At 44.7% G+C, this 23,598-nt stretch overlaps 1 protein-coding gene across 3 annotated transcripts in view; it reads right to left on the reverse strand.

The window, feature by feature from the left end:
- The window catches only part of MECR (mitochondrial trans-2-enoyl-CoA reductase), a 32,835-nt gene that overhangs the window by 2,853 nt on the left and 6,384 nt on the right, over positions 1-23,598 (reverse strand). For 2 of the 3 annotated variants that reach the window (XM_073317444.2, XM_073317446.2), the window contains exons 2-8: positions 16,141-16,238; positions 15,735-15,866; positions 6,977-7,120; positions 5,238-5,340; positions 3,297-3,399; positions 1,965-2,038; positions 706-766 (exon numbers count right to left, since the gene is read on the reverse strand). In XM_073317444.2, the coding sequence (XP_073173545.2) occupies positions 706-766; positions 1,965-2,038; positions 3,297-3,399; positions 5,238-5,340; positions 6,977-7,120; positions 15,735-15,866; positions 16,141-16,238 (715 nt within the window). The remainder of the gene's footprint in view (positions 1-705; positions 767-1,964; positions 2,039-3,296; positions 3,400-5,237; positions 5,341-6,976; positions 7,121-15,734; positions 15,867-16,140; positions 16,239-23,598) is intronic. The other variant, XM_073317445.2, reaches the window with a different exon arrangement.

A 23,598-nucleotide genomic window follows, 5' to 3' on the forward strand; every position in this document is an offset into this window, starting at 1 on the left:
GTGCCTCTTCTGTGGCAAAAGAGGATTTCAGGCTCTCTATCTGGCACTAAATTTAAAAACTCACGTTCATAAAGCGTTTTGTGTTAGCAACGAGACTCCACGACCAGTAGAGCTCTGAGAGGATACAGGACTAGGGTTAAGAACGTTGAAGATTGTTCTGTTGTTGCAAGAGACACCTTAGCTACTAACTCCAGGTCAGAGCAAGGATTGACACTGGGAAGATCTGCCCTACAGGTGCACCTTAGAGTGCAGACAACTTTTGCAATGAGAATTTGCCTGGCAGATGCTAAATAGCTGGGTCAGTCACACACCAGGGCCAGTCTCCTCATAAACATTGCCATGAGTATTGCAGACATACACCCAAACCCTGTAAACCAGAAACAGGCCAGAACTAGCTCATTCCTGTCACATTCTCAACCAGTTAGAGACCATGGGGCATTGGTTCTGGTGCTCAAATGGCACAAGGAGGTAGTGTTGGAAGTCAAGTGCACACTTCATCCAGTCGCTTCTAATAGTAGCGATGCTGCTGCGTGGGAACTGAGGAGCTATAGGGAGTTAGGGGACAATATATAGATGTGGTGAAGCCAACCCCGTGGGGCAGCCAGTTGCTTGCAGTGGATGTTATGGATGGAAAATTTCAGTGCTGTGGAGTAAGGGCTATGTGATGTGAATACAGAGAACATGTCACAAGCATCTGTTACTTACCACAGGGACAGTCACAGGCTGTTTTGCCATCCCGCCATATGTAACCATGGTCCCTTTCTGTCTGTATGGAGAGTCAGGTGTCAGACAATTAATGATCTCTCCTAATAAGGGTCTTCAACCCGATCTGCTCTCCTCCTCCAATTCCGAACCCCTGCAGATACTGACACCCTTACACAGGCGGCTCTTTCAATTACTTTGTTGACCAGCTACTTTGTTACTTGCTCAACCTGCTTTCTAGCTTCCCCTCCTTCTCACAAGAGCCATTAGCTGAAATAATCACCTAGAGTTAATGGACCCCTCCCACTGCAACAGCCCACCAAGACAATGAGCAAGATACTATAGGGATTCTGACTTCATAGCTGGATGTGACCTTCCACTCTTACTAGTCTTTAAAAGTCTATTACTGTGTGTCATTTGAGAGGAAACCTCACTAGAGTTGCTGTAAGGTCTTAGATTTCAGTTACCGCATCTTCCGAGAAACCTCCCCCGCCTGCATTTTTAACAAGTGACCCATGTAAGATAATTCTAGTCATAGACTGTAAGGTCAGAAGGGGCCACTGTGATAATTTAATCTGCGCTCCTGCACAATGCAGGCCACAAAACCTCACCGACTCACTCCTGAAATAGACCTCTAACCCCTGGCTGAGTTACTGAAGTCCTCAGATCATTGTTTAAACACTTCAAGTTATAAATAACCCACCATTTACACTTCTTTAAATGTGCAAGTGACCCTGTGCTCCATCTGCAAAGGAAGGTGAAAAACCCCCAGGTTCTTTGCAAATCTGACCTGGGGGAAAATTCCTTCTGACCCCAAATGTGGTGATCAGTTAGACCCTGAGCATGTGGGCAAGACCCACCAGGCAGATACCTGGGAAATAATTGTAGTAACTCTGAGCTCTCCGCATCTAGCGTCCCGTCTGGCCATTTGGGGGTTTTGCTACTGGTAGTCGCCTATGGGCCACATGCCATTGTAGGGAGTCCCATCATACTTATCCCCTCCATAAACTTATCAAGCTCAGTCTTGAAGCCAGTTAGGTTTTTGCCCCCACTGCTTCCTGGGAAGGCTGTTCCAGAACTTCACCCCTCCAATGGTTAGAAATCTTCACCTAATATTGAGCCTAAACTTGTTGATGGCTAGTTTATATCCACTTATTCAACTGGTCCTGACCGCTATCCCCAATCTGGACAAACCAGTTCTTTGAACATGCACATCTCTGAGTGCTAAACACAAGTCAAAGGAGGAAAAAAGCTGAACTTACTGTATGTGGCGCAGCATCTCAGTAGTACTTTTCCCTCCGACGCAATTCAGCGCTAACCGGGGTTTGGGGACTTTCTGGAAGAGTCAGCGTTTTATAGACAAAAAAGGCAGATTTAACTCTTGCCCGCCAAGCCAGATTTCTGTCCAGCAAGAAACACGGAGTAGTCCTATTTTGAATTCCAAGGTTACCTTCTCTTGGGGTCAGGACTCTGTCTGCTGAGGGAGGCAGGTTCACGTGTTTTAGCCCCAGAGTTTGCTCAAACCAAGGGCAGGTCCAGATATGTACCCAAAGCCAAATTTACCATCTGGGCACCGCAGCAGAAATGAAAACCTGCCCAACGCTGCTGGGGCAGCCTCCAGAATCACAGAGAGGAGTCCAATGGAAACAATTCCCTGGGAGAATGAAGGCCAGCCCCTACTAACTCTTCTGTCTGCATGTTAAACGGTGGTGTATATCAGAGCACGGTTTCTAGACATCAGCCATCTACATAGTCTCAGCTAGTCCAACTCTCTGTCAGTGCGGGATTTCCCCTGTGGCTACTGCATCATCTTCACCACTGCATTTCCACTCTGGTCACCTCAATTCCCCGTTATAGCGGAAACAGAAGCGGCCCAAACATGGACAATGAAAGTAATCTGAGGTACAGAGACTTCTGTCTGAAGAGAGGCTGCGGCGCGGCACTGTTCAGTTTACAGAAGAAATAAATGAGAGAGACAGGAGAGGACATAAAACAGCAACAGGTGTAGATGTTGTCAGACACTCCAATTTATCCTCAGAATAGAAGAGCAAGGGGACATGGAATCAAACTAAAAGGCAACTTTAAACATGATAAAAGGAAACCGTTTATTATTTTACACCTATGGAACTCACTGCCATAGAATATTATTGAGGCCAAAAGCTTAGCAGGTTTAATTGACATTTATATTGATTAATGAGAACACCCACTTACATAAGAAGATAAAGTAAGAATATAAACTCGGGATTTAGGGAATAAGGCCCTGATCCTCAAAAGATATTTATTCCCTTAGCTTCCATTGATTTCAATGGAAGTTAGGTGCCCAAATACCTTTGAGAATTTGGACCTAAAACAACTGTTCATCTGCCCAGGGGTTAGGAAAGAGCTTCTGCTAGGGAAGTTTACTCCATAGTTCTCCATAATAGGATTCTTGCACCTTTCCCTGCAGCATCTAGTTTTGGCCACTACATGAGACAGACCATGGTCTGCTCCAATATGGCTATACAGAGGTTCCTGTATTGTCTTCGGATCCTGAGAATTAGCTTCCTGCCTCCGTACTAGGATTCTTCTTTCTGGAGAGCTCAGCATTACAGTACCTTAAATAAGTCTTTCATCTCTGGCTTTCTCAGCATCTCTTCTGTGATGACATGGTCCGCACCAAGGGATGTCAGTCTGTCTACCACCTCTTGGAGATTGGGTCTGGGGAGGAAGGACAAAAAAGAGATTCACAGAAATAACTGGCATGTTTCCCAAGCCAAGATGGACAGACCTCTGCAGGGCCCTTTGACCAAGTCAGTCAGTTTCTATGGGCTCTGATCTGTAACTTGTGACCCAGGATGAGCAAACTGGGCTCAGCCCAAACTTTGGGGAAGATGTTCCCTTCCAAAAGCGAGCCTCTTTGGCGGGGGGGATTTATCTCCTCCTTCCCTCATCCTGTTATTAACTGACCACGCCACTCCTGCCTCTGTCCCCTAGTTTCCTCCACTGGCTTCCTCACCTTCTGTATCAGCTATGAACCTCTCAGCCTCACCTTCAAGACTCTACATGGTGCCATACAACCTCCCTCTCTGCCCTCATCCCAGCCTTCACTGTCTACCCTCCAGCCGCCTTCCTGAGAACTGCTTCTGGTGTCTCCTCCTCCTCCCCCCTCTGATCTGTACCTTCTTTCATGCTGCCTCTTCTGCTTCCCACACATGGGTACCTGGCTTCTCCTAAACGCTTTCTTCTGCAAAGCTTCCTACCCTGAACTCGGATGCCAGCTCCAGCTGTTCCTGCATAAGATCTGCTGGCCCCTGAACACTCACCCACAAGCTCCAAATGGGGCTTCTTGTCTGCTCAGAATAAGAGCCAATTACCAATCACAGAGCAGGTCGCTGCTTCCCAGCTCAGTGCCTATTTTACCACCACCAGCTGATGCTGCGCCACCAAACCAAACCCCACCCCACTTTCCTACTTCCAGGCAAGAGAAAGGGATGGGACCAGCAGCACTGTAAGAAAGGACAAGGCTCCTGAGCAGGCCACAAAGTGGGAGTAGGTAGAACTAGCTTCTCCGAGGAGCCACTAGGTCCCTCTTCCCTCTGCATCTAGTCTCTCCTTATCCCACATCCAGATCCACTAGAGGTTCCCCCAACCTAGCCCTTGGAACTGGCCAACCTTGGAGTTGAAAATCCCTCAGGACTAGCTAGTGTCATAGAATCATAGAAGATCAGGGTTGGAAGGGACCTCAGTAGGTCATCTAGTCCAACCCCCTGCTCAAAGCAGGGCCAATCCCCATTTTTATTTATTTTGCCCCAGTTCCCTAAATGGCCCTCTCAAGGATTGAACTCACAACCCTGGGTTTAGCAGGCCAATGCTCAAACCACTGAGCTATCCCTCCCCTTCCTGTCAAGGGCTAGTCACTCCCTCTCCCAACAGGAATTTTAACACTCATCTTCGGAGTGGAGACATTGAATACATTCGCTAATCGCTGACTGGGCAGCCTCATTCAGAGCAGAAAGGGAAGCCCTGTTGTGAAGAACTCTATTGCTGGATTCAGCTACCTGAACAAACACCCTCTATTGCCCACTCAGACCTGAAAGTAGCCTATCAACATGAGGTATCGCCCTGTTTTACAGCACAAGTTCTCGGCCTATTTAGGATTATTTGCAGACTGGAGACAAAAGCTGAGACGGTGATCCTGTTAACCTTTAACCTGCCTTCACCCTACCTCTTTCTATGGCGTAATTCCAGCAGCAGGGGTTTCCTCTTATAGATTCATATCAGAGCAGTTAAAGTGAAAAATTCGAGACAGACTGACAGGCAAACATCTAAATGCAGCTACTCTCAACCGGCCACAGCCCAACCTTTATGCCCATCTCCCTTGTTTCCAAGAAACAATCCCCTCCCCTCCCACTGAGAATCTAACTCAGACATATAGAGCAGAATGCGGGGTGAAAGGAAGGGGAACCTAAAGCAAAAAAGTTGTTTGATCAGGACAATTTTAACAAATGATCCAGTTATTCAGAGTCTCTAAAAACCAGGGCCCACTGTATACGCACCTATCTCGGATCACATTGATTGTTTTGATGCCTAAAGCTGCTGCAATCTGAATAACAGCCTGTCCCACGCCACTGTTGGCTGCGTTCTGGATGATGGAATCACCTGCAGTGAAATAAAGAAACCCAAATCAGCTCTGGCTTGAAGCAAATTTAGTGCTGGAGAAAGGTGCGGAGACCTTCAGTCTTCAGGGCTGAGAATACAGTCAAGAATAGGTACAGCACAGCCTCCTGCAAGGCAATCTTCCCTGACACTGTCCCATCAGCATGGCTTATCCCCGAGACTGCCCAGTGCTAGCTCAGCTCAATAGAGGCGTTGGGTTTTGATTCAGAGATGTTTCCAAGAGCTGAACTAAGACTCACCAACTTATTTCATACAGGCCCTCGGATGGGAACAACCTTTCAGCCACTAGGACCACATTTAAACTAATGAACTACAACTGAAAGGCTTAATTCTTTCATGATACATTCATCTGAGAATTTCATTCACCTTTACTAAGACTTGCTTGGATTGGCTCTGATTTATTCCCAGGAACCTATTATAACTTGCTGCTTATTTCCTCTAGGCTGGCAAGAAGGACTTGCATCTGACCTAGAACCTTGAAGGCACAAGATACTGATCATAAACTTTGGCCCTCATATCAAGTCATTCATTCATTCAAGTACTTCACAAACACTCATTTAGCCTCAGAGGGCAAGCTCCTTGGGCAGAGGCTGTGATGAGGGTATCTAAAACTCCAAGCTGGCAGTGATAGGCATAAGGGGAACCAGAGAGCCTAGTTAGCCCATTCTATGGCACCTGGAGGAGAGACAGGTAATGAAGGATTAGACCCAGCTGGGGAGAAGCAGGCTGCATGGTTCCTAGAAAGAAAGGACTGCAGGGCAACAGGGGGAAGGACTCAGGAAACAGGTAGTTGGGCATTTCCTCTCTCTGGAAAAGGAACCATCGAGAGATGTGCAGGAAGGAGCATATGCCCTGAAAGAAGAGGGACGCTGGTTAGGAGACTCCAAGGATGCAGTCCCAAGGGTCAGTAGCTCAAGATCAGCCATGCCACTGGAGACTAAACCCTGAGGAAGTGCTCTGTAATAAAGTGAGGAAGATGCAGAGCCTGCGAGGCGGTGAAGATCTGCGGAGGACTGAGCCCAGGAAGGGTGGAAGAGTTTCCATTCCTTCGAGTATGGACGCTGTTACCCTGACAGGGTGGGACTCAGTGTCCCCTGGCCAGAGGGCCAAGTCACCCGCAGACCACCGACGTCCGGAGAAGGCGGGTGAGGCAGAGGGGCTGCAATGCTGGATCTCACTGGGAGGAGGTGCTCTAGGATAGCGAGTATGACAGGGACCATAGCTTCAGCTGTGTTTGGGCAGCACGTAGCAAAATGCTGACCTGTCCCTGACTGGGGCTCCCAGGTGCTATCGCAACATAAATAATAAATAACTCTGAACCATCAGGTAAGAAAACACGTGCAGAGGCTTGCCTGAGCCCATGCAGTCCATGGCAGAGCTGGGGATAAATCCCAGAGTATGGGTTTGGGAGATAGGACTATAACTACTCAATATTAGTACTTTCCATACAGAAGAAGGCAGAATTTTATTTATGCACATGGATAAACTGTTAATTAGAAGAAATTTATAAATTCTGTTAACTTGTTTAGGGTCAATATCCGAGGATGGGATGTTCCACTGGAGTGTAAAAATCAGCCACGTGTTAGGAGGATTACACAGCATAGGTTAAGAGATGTACCTGGCACCAAGGTCTCGAAATCAGCCAGCATCCGATACGCTGTGCAGGGGTTGACGCTCAAGGTGGCAGCACACAGCAAAGGGATGTCGCGTGGGAGTTTCACCAGGCTTTCCTCACTGAACACTGCATCCGTTCTCCATGTTCCTGGTTTAAAGGACAAGGCTTATTCAAACTATGAGAAGCATTAGAAAGATGCAGGCAAGTTGAGCGGGTAACCGCTTAGGCAAAAGTTTTCAGGCCCAATGAAGTTGGAGAGATAAATCATAGAATCATAGAATATCAGGGTTGGAAGGGACCTCAGGAGGTCATCTAGTCCAACCCCCTGCTCAAAGCAGGACCAATCCCCAATTTTTGCCCCAGATCCCTAAATGGCACCCTCAAGGATTGAACTCACAACCCTGGGTTTAGCAGGCCAATGCTCAAACCATTGAGCTATCCCTTCCCCATGTGGCCTTGAGATCTAAGCACAGGCTAGGGAGGCAAGACTCCTGAATTCCAGTCCTGGTTTGGATACAGATTCCACCTCTGGCTATAGGCAAGCCACCTGAAGCTTGATTTCCCAGAGGTGCTAAGTAGCTATGTACATAGTTAATGTAGTTCTCCAGGAAATGTGTATATCTTGTCTGGTGTGCACTGAATGAGGTACGACACTGCAGCTGCCTTTATTAGCTTGGCTAGCACAACTCATTCCTATTTAGGAATCTGTCCCTCCTGTGTCGTTTTTATTTTTATAAGTTATGTCTGCACCAAAGAAAAAATGAAAGTAGTCAAAGAACTAGTCCTCTCCACAAAAACGGAAAGCTGCTTTAAAATGCAACAAACAGTTAAGGTTGCTAGTTAGCAATGATGCAACTATCTATCATTCAAAAACAATAAAAGTGGTAAAAAATAGGGTTTACTATAGACCACCAAATCAGGAAGAGGAAGAGGTGGATGAGGCAGACACTCAAAGACACTTGAGTGTCTGTTGCGGGGACAGTTTGACCATGTGCTTGCTTGATTGTTTGAAAAGTGTGAATTGGAAGTGCTTTGTTCCAGGTGAGCCTTGAGTGGGCCTGACTGTTATAAAAAGCCAGTCAGCTGCAAACCAGCTGAGCTGCGAAGAGCAGAGAGGCTAACAGAGGGAGTTTGTCTGGGAGTTCGCCTGGGGAGAGCCCACTGAAGCTTACATCTTGCAGGCTTCTCTAAGTAGTTAATACAGCTCCTCAGGAAGCTCGTAGAAGGAAGGTAATATGGATGGGGAGCATTCAGCTGTTGTGACCTGCACTGGATGTGCCATGTTGGTCTTTCCTCCACAGGACAGAAGCGACTTTGTCTGTACAAAGTGTGAGCTGGTCTCCATATTGGAAGAGAAAGTTCAAGGTGTGGAGAAACAAATATCGACCCTGCGTTACATAAGAGAAACTGAAGATTTCCTGGACAGACATCAGGATATGCTTCTACGGACACAATGTTCTGAAGATTCAGAGCAGGCTGCGCAGCGGGGACAGGAGGATGGTGAAGAAATTTGGCAGCATGTGACCTCCAGAAGAAGAAAGGGGAGCGCCCATGTACCAGCAACACAGATACAGGTAAGCAACCGTTTTCATGTTCTCTCTACAGGAACTAATGCGGAGAGTGGACTAGATGATACATCTGAGGGAAGGGAACGGAAGCAGACTTTGCCGATGGGAAGGCATGAGATGCACTGTCCTAGGGTTGGGAGTTCCACGACCACTGCTCCCAAGAGAAGGAGGCGGGTGGTGGTGGTCGGGGACTCTCTCCTCAGGGGGACTGAGTCATCTATCTGTCACCCCGACTGGGAAAACCGAGAAGTCTGCTGCTTGCCAGGAGCTAGGATTCACGATGTGACGGAGAGACTGCCAAGACTCATCAAGCCCTCGGATCGCTACCCCTTCCTGCTTCTCCATGTGGGCACCAATGATACTGCCAAGAATGACCTTGAGCAGATCACTGCAGACTACATGGCTCTGGGAAGAAGGATAAAGGAGTTTGAGGTGCAAGTGGTGTTCTCGTCCATCCTCCCCATGGAAGGAAAAGGCCTGGGTAGAGACCGTCGAATCGTGGAAGTCAACGAATGGCTACGCAGGTGGTGTCGGAGAAAAGGCTTTGGATTCTTTGACCATGGGATGGTGTTCCAAGAAGGAGGAGTGGAAGGCAGAGATGGGCTCCACCTAATGAAGAGAGGGAAGAGCATCTTCGCAAGCAGGCTGGCTAACCTAGTGAGGAGGGCTTTAAACTAGGTTCACCGGGGGAAGGAGACCAAAGCCCCGGGGGAAGGAGGTAAGTGGGGATGTGGGATACCAGGAGAAAGCACGAGCAGGAGAGCGTGAGAGGGGAGGGCTCCCACCTTATACTGAGAAAGAGGGGCGATCAGCAAATTATCTCAAGTGCCTATACACAAATGCAAGAAGCCTGGGAAACAAGCAGGGAGAACTGGAGATCCTGGCACAGTCAAGGAATTATGATGTGATTGGAATAACAGAGACTTGGTGGGATAACTCACATGACTGGAGTACTGCCATGGATGGATATAAACTGTTCAGGAAGGACAGGCAGGGCAGAAAAGGTGGGGGAGTTGCACTGTATGTAAGAGATCAGTATCACTGCTCAGAGCTCAAGGATGAAACTGCAAAAAAACCTGAGAGTCTCTGGATTAAGTTTAGAAGTGTGAGCAACAAGGGTGATGTCGTGGTGGGAGCCTGCTATAGACCACCAGACCAGGGGGATGAGGTGGACGAGGCTTTCTTCTGGCAACTAATGGAAGTCACTAGATCGCAGGCCCTGATTTTCATGGGAGACTTCAATCAACCTGATATCTGCTGGGAGAGCAATACAGCGGTGCACAGACAATCCAGGAAGTTTTTGGAACGTGTAGGGGACAATTTCCTGGTGCAAGTGCTGGAGGAACCAACTAGGGGCAGAGCTCTTCTTGACCTGCTGCTCACAAACCAGGAAGAATTAGTAGGGGAAGCAAAAGTGAATGGGAACCTGGGAGGCAATGACCATGAGATGGTCGAGTTCAGGATCCTGACACAGGGAAGAAAAGAGAGCAGCAGAATACAGACCCTGGACTTCAGAAAAGCAGACTTTGACAACCTCGGGGAACTGACAGGCAGGATCCCCTGGGAGAATAACATGAGGGGAAAAGGAGTCCAGGAGAGCTGGCTGTATTTTAAAGAATCCTTATTAAGGTTACAGGAACAAACCATCCCGATGTGTAGAAGGAATAGTAAATATGGCAGGCGACCAGCTTGGCTTAACAGTGAAATCCTTGCTGATCTTAAACAAAAAAAGAAGCTTACAAGGAGTGGAAGATTGGACAAATGACCAGTATAAGAGTATAAAAATATTGCTCGGGCATGCAGGAGTGAAATCAGGATGGCCAAATCACACCTGGAATTGCAGCTAGCAAGAGACGTTAAGAGTAACAAGAAGGGTTTCTTCAGGTATGTTAGCAACAAGAGGAAAGTCAAGGAAAGTGTGGGCTCCTTCACTGAATGAGGGAGGCAACCCAGTGACAGAGGATGTGGAAAAAGCTAATGTACTCAATGCTTTTTTTGCCTCTGTCTTCACAAACAAGGTCAGCTCCCAGACTACTGCACTGGGCAGCACAGCATGGGGAAGAAGTGACCAGCCCTCTGTGAAGAAAGAAGTGGTTCGGGACTATTTAGAAAAGCTGGACGAGCACAAATCCATGGGGTCGGATGCACGGCATCCGAGAGTGCTAAAGGAGTTGGCGGATGTGATTGCAGAGCCATTGGCCATTATCTTTGAAAACTCATGGTGATCGGGGGAGGTCCCGGACGACTGGAAAAAGGCTAATGTAGTGCCCATCTTTAGAAAAGGGAAGAAGGAGGATATGGGGAACTACAGGCCAGTCAACCTCACCTCAGTCCCTGGAAAAATCATGGAGCAGGTCCTCAACTAATCAATTCTGAAGCACTTAGAGGAGAGGAAAGCGATCAGGAACAGTCAGCATGGATTCACCAAGGGCAAGTCATGCCGGACTAATCTAATTGCCTTCTATGACAAGATAACTGGCTCTGTGGATGAGGGGAAAGCAGTGGACATGTTATTCCTTGACTTTAGCAAAGCTTTTGACACGGTCTCCCACAGTATTCTTGCCAGCAAGTTAAAGAAGGATGGGCTGGATGAATGGACTATAAGGTGGATAGCAAGCTGGCTAGGTTGTTGGGCTCAACAGGCAGTGCTCAATGGCTCCATGTCCAGTTGGCAGCCGGTATCAAGTGGAGTGTCCCAAGGGTCAGTCTTGGGGCTGGTTTTGTTCAATATCTTCAATAATGATCTGGAGGATGGTGTGGATTGCACCCTCAGCAAGTTTGCAGATGACACTAAACTGGGAGGAGAGGTAGATACGCTGGAGGGGAGGGATAGGCTACAGAGGGACCTTGACAAATTGAAGGATTGGGCCAAAAGAAATCTGATGAGGTTCAACAAGGACAAGTGCAGAGTCCTGCACTTAGGACAGAAGAATCCCATGCACTGCTACAGACTAGGGACCAAACGGCTAGGCAGCAGTTCTGCAGAAAAGGACCTAGGGGTTACAGTGGACGAGAAGCTGGATACGAGTCAACAGTGTGCCCTTGTTGCCAAGAAGGCCAATGACATTTTGGGATGTATAAGTAGGGACTTTGCCAGCAGATCGAAGGATGTAATCATTCCCCTCTATTCAATATTGGTGAGGCCTCATCTGGAGTACTGTGACCAGTTTTGGGCCCCACACTACAAGAAGGATGTGGAAAAATTGGAAAGCGTCCAGCGGAGGGCAACAAAAATGATTAGGGGACTGGAACACATGACTTATGAGGAGAGGCTGAGGGAACTGGGATTGTTTAGTCTGCGGAAGAGAAGAATGAGGGTGGATTTGATTGCTACTTTCAACTACCTGAAAGGGGGTTCCAAAGAGGATGGATCTAGACTGTTCTCAGTGGTACCAGATGACAGAACAAGGAGTAATGGTCTCAAGTCGCAGTGGGGGAGGTTTAGGTTGGATATTAGGAAAAACTTTCACTAGGAGGGTGGTGAAGAACTGGAATGCGTTACCTAAGGAGGTGGTGGAATCTCCTTCCTTTGAAGTTTTTAAGGTCAGGCTTGACAAAGCCCTGTCTGGGATGATTTAGTTGGGGATTGTTCCTGCTTTGAGCAGGGGGTTGGACTAGATGACCTCCTGAGGTCCCTTCCAACCCTGATATTCTATGAGGCAATTCTAGAACAAATAACAGAAATATCCAAAACACAAGACCTGGTAGTAATGTTAGACATGAACTACGCAGACATCTGTTAGAAAAGTAATGCAGCAAAACACAACATTTCCAAGAAGGTTTTGGAATGTACCAGGGATAACTTTTTGTTTCAGAAAGTGAAGGAAGTAACCAGGGGGACAGCTATTTTAGATTTCAGAGTAACAGCCGTGTTAGTCTGTATTCGCAAAAAGAAAAGGAGTACTTGCGGCACCTTAGAGACTAACAAATGTATTTGAGCATAAGCTTCCGTGAGCTACAGCTCACTTCATCGGATGCATACTGTGGAAACTGCAGAAGACATTATATACACAGAGACCATGAAACAATACCTCCTCCCACCCCACTCTCCTGCTGGTAATAGCTTATTTTAGATTTCATTCTGACTATCTGGGAGGAATTGGTTGTGAATCTGAAGGTGGAAGGGAATTTGGGTGAAAGTGATCGTGAAATGATAGATTTTGTGATTCTAAGGAAAGGCAGGAGTGAGCAACAGAAGAAGGACGATGGACTTAAAAAAAACGCCAGTCTTTATCAAACTCAGAACTGGTATGTAAGGTTCCATGGGAAGACTAAGGGAAAAGAAGTTCAGGAGACTTGGCATTTCCTCAATAAGACAAAGGCACAACTGAAAATTATCCTGATGCAAAGGAAAGATAGGAAGAATAGTAAGCAGCCAATATGGCTCCATCAGGAGCTCTTTAATGATCTGAAAATCAAAAAGGAATCTACAAAAAGTGGAAACAGACAAATTGCTAAGGAGTAATACAAAAAAAAAGCACAATCCCATTGGGACAAAATCACAAATTGCTAAGGCACAATATGAGTTACACCTAGCAAGGGATATAAAAGGAAATAAGAAGAGGTTCTTTAAATAATGCAGGAGCAAAATGTGGAAGGAGAACTAATAACTGATACATCAACAAGGCTGAGGTGTCTAATGTCTATTTTGGTTCAGTCTTCATTAAAACAGTTAATGGTGACTATATAGTTAACACAATTAATATTAACAAGGGGAAGGAACACAAGCCAAAATAGGGAAAGAACAGGTTAAAGAATATTTGGATAAGTTAGATGTATTCAAGTTGGCAAGGCTTGATGAAATTCATCCTACGATACTTAAGGAACTGTAAACAATTACCTTTCAGAATTCCTGGATTGTATTGGAGACAGTTAACCAGAGCAAAGTGAATATACCCCACTAGGGAAAATTACTCTACTTCCTACAGACGAATGATTTTTTTGAAAGCCAATACAATTAATGCTTTTAGAAAGAAGAGCCCCTTCATTCAACCCTGAATTAACTCAATATTCACTTTTGCCTACGAGTATTTACCGTCTCCCATTATGGTTTATGCATTTTATATACACTTGATTCAGTAGAATCTTCTTAACTGGAACCCCCTCAGTGGATTGTTCACCTTCCTGATTAAGTAGAAAAGCCATTTGAAATGAAACAGGCACAGAACTGATGGAACTGGCAAAAGGTGGCCAGAAAATTCAGAGTGGCCCAAGAGACATTTGTTTTAAAACCCCGCACATTTTTATTGAAAGACTCTTAAGACGACAACAGCAGCTACACGTAACAATAAACTTGTTTATATCATACTTGACATGCCAAAGCCTTTAAACAGGTGCAAAAGAGGAATAATGGCATTCACAAATGACACTGCAGCTACTTCTGGGGAGGAATGTGATGCGGTAACCTTACGCAACAGGTCAGGATGCAAGTAAAAAAAACATCATATCCAGCTTATGCTATAGAAAGTAGAATTCAGAATGGAAAAGGGTGCAAAAGTGTCCTGGGACCTTCATTTATCATGAGTGGTCTTGATGCCTGATTTTATGTACTGACTCAAAAGAACTAGTGCTAACTACTAAACCACCAACACCACTCCTTGCAGCACCTGGATTTTCTCTGGCCATCTCCCATTTATGCAGACCAGAACTGGCTCTATTTAGCTTTGAAATCTGATGAGATCACAGCCTGAGTCAGTATGGCTGCATCAAATAAAGCGTTCTAAATCCTTAATAGTATAAAATAGGACAAGAACAAAGATTAAAGCAGCATAAAAACAGCTCTGAAATTGAGTGCCTTGTGCAACTCCACTGGCTACGCAGATGCTTCTCGTTAGAGACAATATAACCTATTACATTTGCAATTTGACTAATATGGTGCTAAATGGATTCCAACTGCTGCTTCCCTCGCCTGGAACATTCTCTAATGGAGTTTTGTGTGTGTGTGTTTTTTTTTAAATCACATCCGATTATATGTAATTGCTGTAACTAAGCTGTGTACATGACTGACGCTGTATCAAGCTAAAACAGCACTTCAGAGAGTAACAATTTTGCTTCAGGACGTCACATTACCTCCAGGTATTTTAAGATCCCACAACCGTTCTGTTCAGAGAATTAAAGTATGAGCTCATCAGGCAAAGCACATGGGTGTAAGCTGCAGAGGAAGCATGGTTTGTGGTTAGGACAGTACAGTAGGGAGATTTGGGTTCAATTCCCCGCTCCACTCTGTGAGGCAAGGTGGGTGAGGGAATATCTTTTATTGGCCCAACTTCTGTTGGTGAAAGAGACAAGTTTTTGAGCTACACAGAGCTCTTCCTCAGGTCTGGGAAAGGTACCCAGAGTGTCACAGCTAAATACAAGACCAGATTGTTCAGCTTAAGTAATTACCACATACTCTAGGGGACCATTCAAGGTGAAGTGGCTTGTTAACACCCCTGTAGTCACAGGACAAAAAAAGGGAGTTACTGGGCAACAGATTGTTGTAGGAAACCATAAACTCAGTGTCTTTATTAAAACAATGATTTTTAGCATCTAGTTATCTTCCTGTGTGACCTTGGACAAGTGACTACAGTGGAAGATGGAGCTGAAAACTCACGCTGTGCCTCAATTTGTCCCTCTCTGAAGTGGGGATAATACTTCCCTACCTCACAGGGGTTTTGGGGGATCGATTAATTAACGTTAAGTCCACAAGAATACTCAGATTTCCAGGGATGGTTAGAACAATGGGCTGCTTCCGACTTTATTTTAAACAAATGAAGTTTTCAAATATACTAAGCATAATTTGGTTCCCTATAGGAATAGAAATGTTTTTGTGAATAGCTGTTGCCAGTGAAAGGGGTGTTTGGGTTTAAACATCTGAGGGTAAGCAGTTACTGGTTGCAATCCTACCCACAGCATATATGCAATAATCTAATGGTTAGAGCAGAGGAACGCAAACCAGAAATCCTGGGTTCTCGTCTCAGTTGTGCTCTGTGACTAATTCACCAGGCTAAATCATGCCTCAGTTCTTCCCTGACTCTATCTGTACACAGAGATACTTATCTATCTCACTAACATTTGTGAAATGCTTTGAGATCTGTAGATGGGCGACACCAGAGAAAGGCCGATGGGCAGATCCTCCGCTGGAATGTACTGCCCTAGCTCCATGAAGTCAACAGAGCTATCACTATTTATGAGGATTTATGTAAAAACCTCACCAAGTTCTGCATCTGCTGGGATAACCCAATCCCCAGGCTTCACAGAAGTCACATGACTGCCAACTTCCACCACTTGTCCAACGCCTTCATTCCCTCCTACTGCAGGCAAGTCAGGGAGGAGGGCATAAGTCCCTGTAAGAGGAGGAGAATTATCACACCAAACTGTTCTCTCAACTTCTGTTCGCTAAGGCCTGGTTCTACACCCCTGCCGCTCTGGAATCCAGCCCTAACTCCTGTATACAAATTCCCTAGGGGACTCATTAAAGTTTTGATAGTCGGTTTTTGTAATTATTCATCTGACATCATGTGGCTAATCAATAGGTATTCCACACACATTTCAGAAATGGAAGGAAAAAGAAGCTGTTTGTAAGCAAAAAGTCAATTCAGCCAGAGAAACCGAGATTACCTTGGATCATGTTGATGTCTGCTGGATTTATAGGGGCTGCCAGCATCTTCACGTGAACCCCAGAATGGCCTAGCTCAGCTCGTTCTAGATCCTTTAGTCTAAACAAAGAAACATACAAATGTTAATACTACTGAATTTTGTACAACAAGTGTTCTAGGCACAAAGTATATCCTAGAACAAAGGCCATCCCATCCCATCCCACCCCTCCATGGCTTGCATGGCATGTTAGACTTACATTATGCAGTAAGGAGTCCCCAGTTATGCAGTACTGCCTTCCCCAAGCCTACAGTGCTCCCCAGGCTAATCAGCAGAGCTCCGCTTTCCTTCCCTTTTGGAAGGAAAGACTTGAATTCCTGATCCACCAGTTCACCCCAGTATCTGCTAGTACAGCCAATAACAAGCACATTGGTTTGTTTCTCCTTAGAATGAGCAGCGGCTGTGTTCATACCCCCACGACATGACTGGAGTGGTTCATACCTCTCAGAGATATTGTCAGGAAAGAGCCTGAAAAGTCATTTGCACTGATGGGCATTTTTTTTAAAAGGAAAGTTTAGGACTTTTCTGCATGGGGCAGAGGTTTTCAGTATAAACTAAGGTGTGAATTTAAACCAATATAATTATACCTGTATAACCGCCTGTGTGGACACTCATACTGGAGTACGAGTATGTTTTTGCATTTTAGATTATGTTGCTTGGAAAGGGGTTTAAGTTAAACCAAAAACAAAAAAAAGCCACTCTTATACTGGAAAAAGTGTTCACATGGTGGTGGGTGTTATACTGGTATAAATGATACAACTTTCCCATGTAGACAAAGCCTTGGATTCTGCAGCCACATAACTATAAAGGGGGACTTACTGGCTTTACAGAGCCACACACCATACAGAGGTATTGGCAAGGTGTAAAAAGATGCTTTCAGATTAGATGCAAGCCAAGTTAGATACACACAGAAAGGCAGCTCTTGCACCAACAGTAGTGAGATAATGGAAGGAGACACAGAAGCCCAGTGCTAGATTACTGCAGATGGGTCAACTGGAGCAAACCCAGCAAAGGTTTTAAAAATCAGGGCATTTTCTAAAACTATCTGGGTGAACATTGAATTCTCTTCACAGCTCGTCCTGTGCTGGCAAAGTTTTTTTCCCCCTTTAAGCTGCATGGCTGCTCTCTCCTGGGTTAGTGGTTCTGTTGTGTGGTTGCTGGTGAGTATTTGCTTCAGGTTGGGGGGCTGTCTGTAAGCAAGGGCTGGCCTGTCTCCCAAGATCTGAGAGAGTGATGGGTCGTCCTTCAGGATAGGTTGTAGATCCTTGATGTGACACCGTAGAGACTAACACATTTATTTGAGCATAAGTTTTCGTGAGCTACAGCTCACTTCATCAGATGCATGCAGTGGAAAATACAGTGGAGAGATTTTATATACACAGCGAACATGAAACAATGGGTGTTACCATACATGCTGTAACCAGAGTGATCAGGGAAGGTGAGCTATTACCAGCAGGAGAGCCTAGGAACCTATCCTTGCAACAAAGCCGTTGCCAACTACGTCCACATATCTATTCAGGGGACACCATCATAGGGCCTAATCACATCAGCCACACTAGCAGGGGCTCGTTCACCTGCACATCTACCAATGTGATAAATGCCATCATGTGCCAGCAATGCCCCTCTGCCATGTACATTGGCCAAACTGGACAGTCTCTATGTAAAAGAATAAATGGACACAAATCAGACGTCAAGAATTATAACATTCAAAAACCAGTCGGCGAACACTTCAATCTCTTTGGTCACTCGATTACAGACCTAAAAGTGGCAATTCTTCAACAAAAAAACTTCAAAAACAGACTCCAACGAGAGACTGCTGAATTGGAATTAATTTGCAAACTGGATACAATTAACTTAGGCTTGAATAAAGACTGGGAGTGGATGGGTCATTACACAAAGTAAAACTATTTCCCCATGTTTATTGCCCCCCTCCCCCACTGTTCCTCAGACGTTCTTGTCAACTGCTGGAAATGGCCCACCTTGATTATCACTACAAAAGATTTCCCCCTCTCCCCCCCCCCCCCACCCCACCCCGCTCTCCTGCTGGTAATAGCTCACCTTACCTGATCACTCTGGTTACAGTCTGTAGAGTAACACCCATTGTTTCATGTTCTCTGTGTATACAAAATCTCCCCGCTGTATTTTCCACTGCATACATCCGATGTAGCTGTAGCTCAGGAAAGCTCATGCTCAAATAAATTGGTTAGTCTCTAAGGTGCCACAAGTCCTCCTTTTCTTTTTGCGGATACAGACTAACACGGCTGCTACTCTGAAAGCTGCACGAAGATTTTAAGGGGGCTGACAATGAAACAGTGCAGTGGTTCTCAACCAGGGGTATGTGTACCCTGCAGGTACACAGAGGTCTTCAAGGGGGTACATTAACTCAGGAAGATATTTGCCTAGTTTTACAACAGGCTACATAAAAAGCACCAGTTAAGTCAGTACAAGCTAAAATTTAATACAGTGACTTGTTTATACTGCTCTACATAGCATACACTGAAATGTAAGTACAATATTTATATACCAGTTGATTTATTTTATAATTATATGGTAAAAAAAAAAGAGAAAGGAAGCAATTGTTCAGTAATAGTGAGGCTGTGACACTTTTGTATTTTTATGTCTAATTTTGTAAGCAAGTAGTTTTTAAGTGAGTCATAACTTGGGGGTACGCAAGAGAAATCAGTCTCTTGAAAGAGGTACAAAAGTCTGGAAAGGTTGAGAGCTACTGCATTAATGCATCTGTCGAGACCTGGGCTCATATTCTGACTGGGTCATAAATGAAACAAGAGTTTAAACCAATGTTTGTAGGCCCTGAATCAACAGGACTTAAGCCTGTTGCCCTGTTGCCCTTTGCCTTCAAAGTCATTTGTCCACGTTCCAAAGCCACCATACACTGGGTCAATTCCTCCTAAAGTGTAACCAGCTTGTTCAACCAGGGATGACTGTGGCCCAATTCTGTCATGGACCATTGGCTCCTCCAGAGTGGCCCAGGCCTAGAATCGATCTTGGTCAAAAAAGGGAAGGGCTGGGATTCTCAAAGCAAACTCAAATCCTTGAGGTAGGATCCCCAGGAAATAAGTCCAACAGACTAATTCTTCTGACTTTTCTGCACTCTCCCCTCTCCCTTGGCTCAAGCCTTGTTTGTAACCTGAAGGGTGTGCAGGCTCAAGGATTCACTTGAAGATGGACATGCATTTTAAATCTTTCAGAGGGTATCAGACATAACCATGCAAAGATTAGCAGGAAATTTAAATGTTCCCAAGGCAAGAATATTTAGCAACTGCATAGTACTGTGTTCAACACAACAACAGTAACTAATACATTCTCACAGCGCCCCACTGAGGGAACTTATCCCCATTTTGCAGACGGGAAAATTGAGGCATAGATGTTAAGCTGGTGGTAACTCCAGGATTTTAGAACACAGGAGCTCCTGGCATCCAGCACAAGGCTAGTTTCACCGAACCACACTATCTCAAGTCAGAACTGTGCAAAACCTAAGTTCAACTAAGGTCAACAGGAAGAGAGTTACATAGGCAGAGTTAAGGGAGATATAGGGATGCCTAGGGCTGGAACTGCAGGTAGTTATGTGGGTCAGGAATGAAGAGAACTGACATGGGGAAACCATGCAGATCATTCAGTCCCCAAGGCCATTATCCGCACAGTGTCACAAGGATTAAGTTAATTCACAGATTAAAACATTTACTGAAGGGATACAATTCTGCAACACACAACAGCCGCCGCAGGCAGAGGGGACAGCTTTGAATTTCCTGGCTCTTGTGGGTTCAGTCAGACCCTTAAAACTTTGCAAAAAGAAAAGGAGGACTTGTGGCACCTTAGAGACTAACCAATTTATTTGAGCATGAGCTTTCGTGAGCTACAGCTCACTTCATAGCTCACGAAAGCTCATGCTCAAATAAATTGGTTAGTCTCTAAAGTGCCACAAATCCTCCTTTTCTTTTTGCAAAGACAGACTAACATGGCTGTTACTCTGAAACCTTAAAACTTTGTCTACAGAGGGGAAACGGTGGCAAATTTCTGTAGACAAGGTGGCTTTAGTCTTAATATTAACAGATTCTTTGTATGTTTCACTTCTATACAAAGAAAGCCCAGGCAGCTGCTGGTGCGAACGCAGACCAGAATTATTGGAATTACGTTTGACATGATGCCGTTTCAACAGAATTGTTAAGGCTCTTCCGTTGAAGCTATAGTGACTCCATTCAAAGCTGTAAGATCCCAGTGATTTAAATCAACAGATCATGGACACACACAATGGCTCATTTACAGCCATTAGTGTCAATGGGAATGTATGCATGCACAATAAGTACATATATCAAAGTCGGTCTGGATAAAGGTAGCAGGAGTCCTGCATAGCATCTGTGCTCCACTCAGAGTGGTTTTATTGCTTGGCTCTGCTGGGAATTACAGATCTGTTTGGAGTTAATTGGTACACTGCATCTATCACCCTTGTGGGAGGCTGTGGATGGCTGTTATGTGCACCATACAGTTTTCACATAGTTTATTTTACCTGCCTTGCTAAATGTCAAATGTTTCAGTTTGTATCTTTTCCCCTCATTGCCGCTTCAGTTCTACTCCTTTCCCTCATTTGACGGAGATAATGAAACAACAGTCTTTTAAAAAGGGACTTCTGTTCCAGCTTTCCTTGAGCAAACTCCCACTGAAGCCAATGGAAGTCCTGAGACTGCAAAGAATTCAGGATCAGATCTGATGCTTACACAGGGACATGTACTTTAGATGGGGCACTGGAGGAGGCGTTCATGGCAAAGAGCAGCAGTTTACTTTTATGTGGCTATTTTGTAACTGTTTATGCTAAAGGTAACATTTTCTCAACAGGAAAAATAAAGTTTTTGAAAATACATTTGCTGCATATGCACCCTTGCTGCTTTTTAAAGTGGAATATTTTGACTATTGAATTTCTTTGAAGTTTCCTTGGGCTCTGACCCACATTATAGATGAAAGGTCTGCATAAAAGTCAAAGGCCATTATATTGCTATGTAAGAGAAAATATGACAACTACAAAAGTAGGTGGGACATGATACACATCCTTCCAGTTTGTTAGATAAGCTGGAAACATCCACCATAGCAGCTTCCTTCTGAGGATTTCAAAGCACCATTAAATATTAAGCTTCACATCATCCCTGGAAGATAGACAACTATATCCCATTTTCAAGTGGGAAAGCTCTTAGAGGTTAAGTGTTTTGCCAGAGTTTACATAACAAGGCTATGGGAGATAACGGAAAAGATCACAATTGATTCAATCATATGATTTAACCTCAAATCACATTTCCTTTTAAATCAGTGGCTGGCATCTCAAAACAAACCTACGCCACAGCTAGAATCATGCCATCTAACCAGATTCTGACACGTTTATAACTAACAAGGCCTGACACACCTGTGTGCTAAACCAGGTTAGCATGTCCACAGTTAAGCCGCACACGTTTATTTGCATCACTGGGTTTGGGGAAAGCTGGGAAATCAGAATCTAGAAATCAGCTGCCAGTGCCAGAAGTAGAGGATTGTGGGTGTTGCCCCTCCCACAATACAGTGCAGCCATTTTGGGATATAGACGTACTAGCTAAACTTATTACACATTAGTCCTAGATATACAGGGAATCCCATTAGAAGCCAGTAGAGAAGTAATCCTATGTGAGCCCTTAATCTAAAATTCAGTCTGGAACAAGATTTTACAATTAATTTATAACTCCCTTGAAAAAATGGGTTTATAATGGAAATGCTGTCAGACGATAATTACAACAGTACTAAGAGAGCACTGCTATAATCACCCAGCTCTGGCATTATTATGACATCTAGCTGAATAATGGTCACTAGGCTTAACTAATCAGGAAATGGTGTAAGAAATCCATTGCTTAATCTAGGAGATGTGGGTCCCATGTTTTACTGATAACATTGCACTTGCTTTGGTTTCAGGAGGAAGTTGCATATGGTAGCGGCACTGCCACTTGCAGAAAGCAGGACAGGATTCTGAGAAACGGAGAGCCAGATCATCATTAGGCAAGATTTACTCTTATGCAAGAAAGAGGGAAAGAGCTTTAGGACATTTGTTAGATAGCTATCGTACATCTTCTTCTTTCCTCTCTTTGTCTAAGGGTACGTTTACCCAGCGGGTGTGAAACATGTTCTAGCTCAAATCCCTTACCAGCCGCACAGAAAACCCTTGAATACGTACCTATATGAACCCAGAACACACACCTGCTGGGTCATCTAGGGATATAGGTACAAGCGCACAAAGCTAGGATGTTTTCTCCAACACCACTCAGAAGGAACAAATTATGAGCCCACTCCTTACTCTGGCCAGGCTCAAGTAAAGAGCACAAGAGTGGACCCAGAATTCTCAAGGATCACAGCTTCAAGGCATTTAGGGCATGCTAGACACCTGCAACTGCCATTGACTTCAGTGAGAGCTGAAGCCGCTCAGCAAAGCCCCGATCAAGAAGAATGTGAAGCACTTTCATACATTTAAGTAGAAGGGGGAAAAGAAAAAGAAAAAGAGAGTCAATCCCCGAACTCGAAGATACCAGAGAAAAGTGCCCTTTCTTTGTAAAATGTGACTAAGTGATAAGGACTTGCTTTCAATCTAAAGATTTCTTCCCTTCTGAAGGCCACATTTTAGTAGATTTTACCATACATCCAAGTTTAACCCTCTCTCCTCAAAACATAATCTCTAGTTTGCAGTTTTCGAAGCAAAAGCCTGTATTACAAATAAGCAACAAGTTCTCACTTAAAAGATTATTTATTTCTCTATGGACAAAGGAGTTTTGGTTTGAAAATACAGCAGCTGGTTTGACGACATCTTTTTAATACTAGCTTAAAGTTATCATGGCTTAAAGTTTCTTATAAATGAAAGTTTGATTATCTTCCTTTTACTCCTTGGGGAAGAGAGTTCAGAATCATCACACCTACTGGTGTTATATCTGACAAAGCAGACTTAGTGTCACATCTACTTAACACAAACTGTTCCTGTCTAGGTACTTGAAAGATTTTAGTAGTCAGCTAGTCTTGGATGGAACCCCCCCAAAAAACAAAAAACTTTTTAGCTAAATAATGTGATTTACGGTCTGTCAGTGGGAGATTCAGCCTCCCATGGCATCACCGGTCTTACACTCAGGGGCCAGAACTGCCCAGATACTCGACTTGCACAAAGAGAGGATGTGATCTGCAATGTTTTGATAGACCTGGTCGCTGTTGTCATGTTTAAAGTGTTCAACATTCCCCCTTCAACAAAAAGAATATAAAGTGTTTTAAGGAAGCCTGTTAGGGGGCTTATTCCTTCACCCACTTACTTCCCTGGTCCTTCTTGCATGAACAGAGAGCAACAATACCCGAAGTCCAAAGGTGCAAACAATTTGATGTTTATTGGGGTGAACTTCCAGCAAGCATGATTCC

Source organism: Lepidochelys kempii, chromosome 19 (genome assembly GCF_965140285.1).
Source record: "Lepidochelys kempii isolate rLepKem1 chromosome 19, rLepKem1.hap1, whole genome shotgun sequence".
NCBI lineage: Eukaryota > Metazoa > Chordata > Testudines > Cheloniidae > Lepidochelys > Lepidochelys kempii.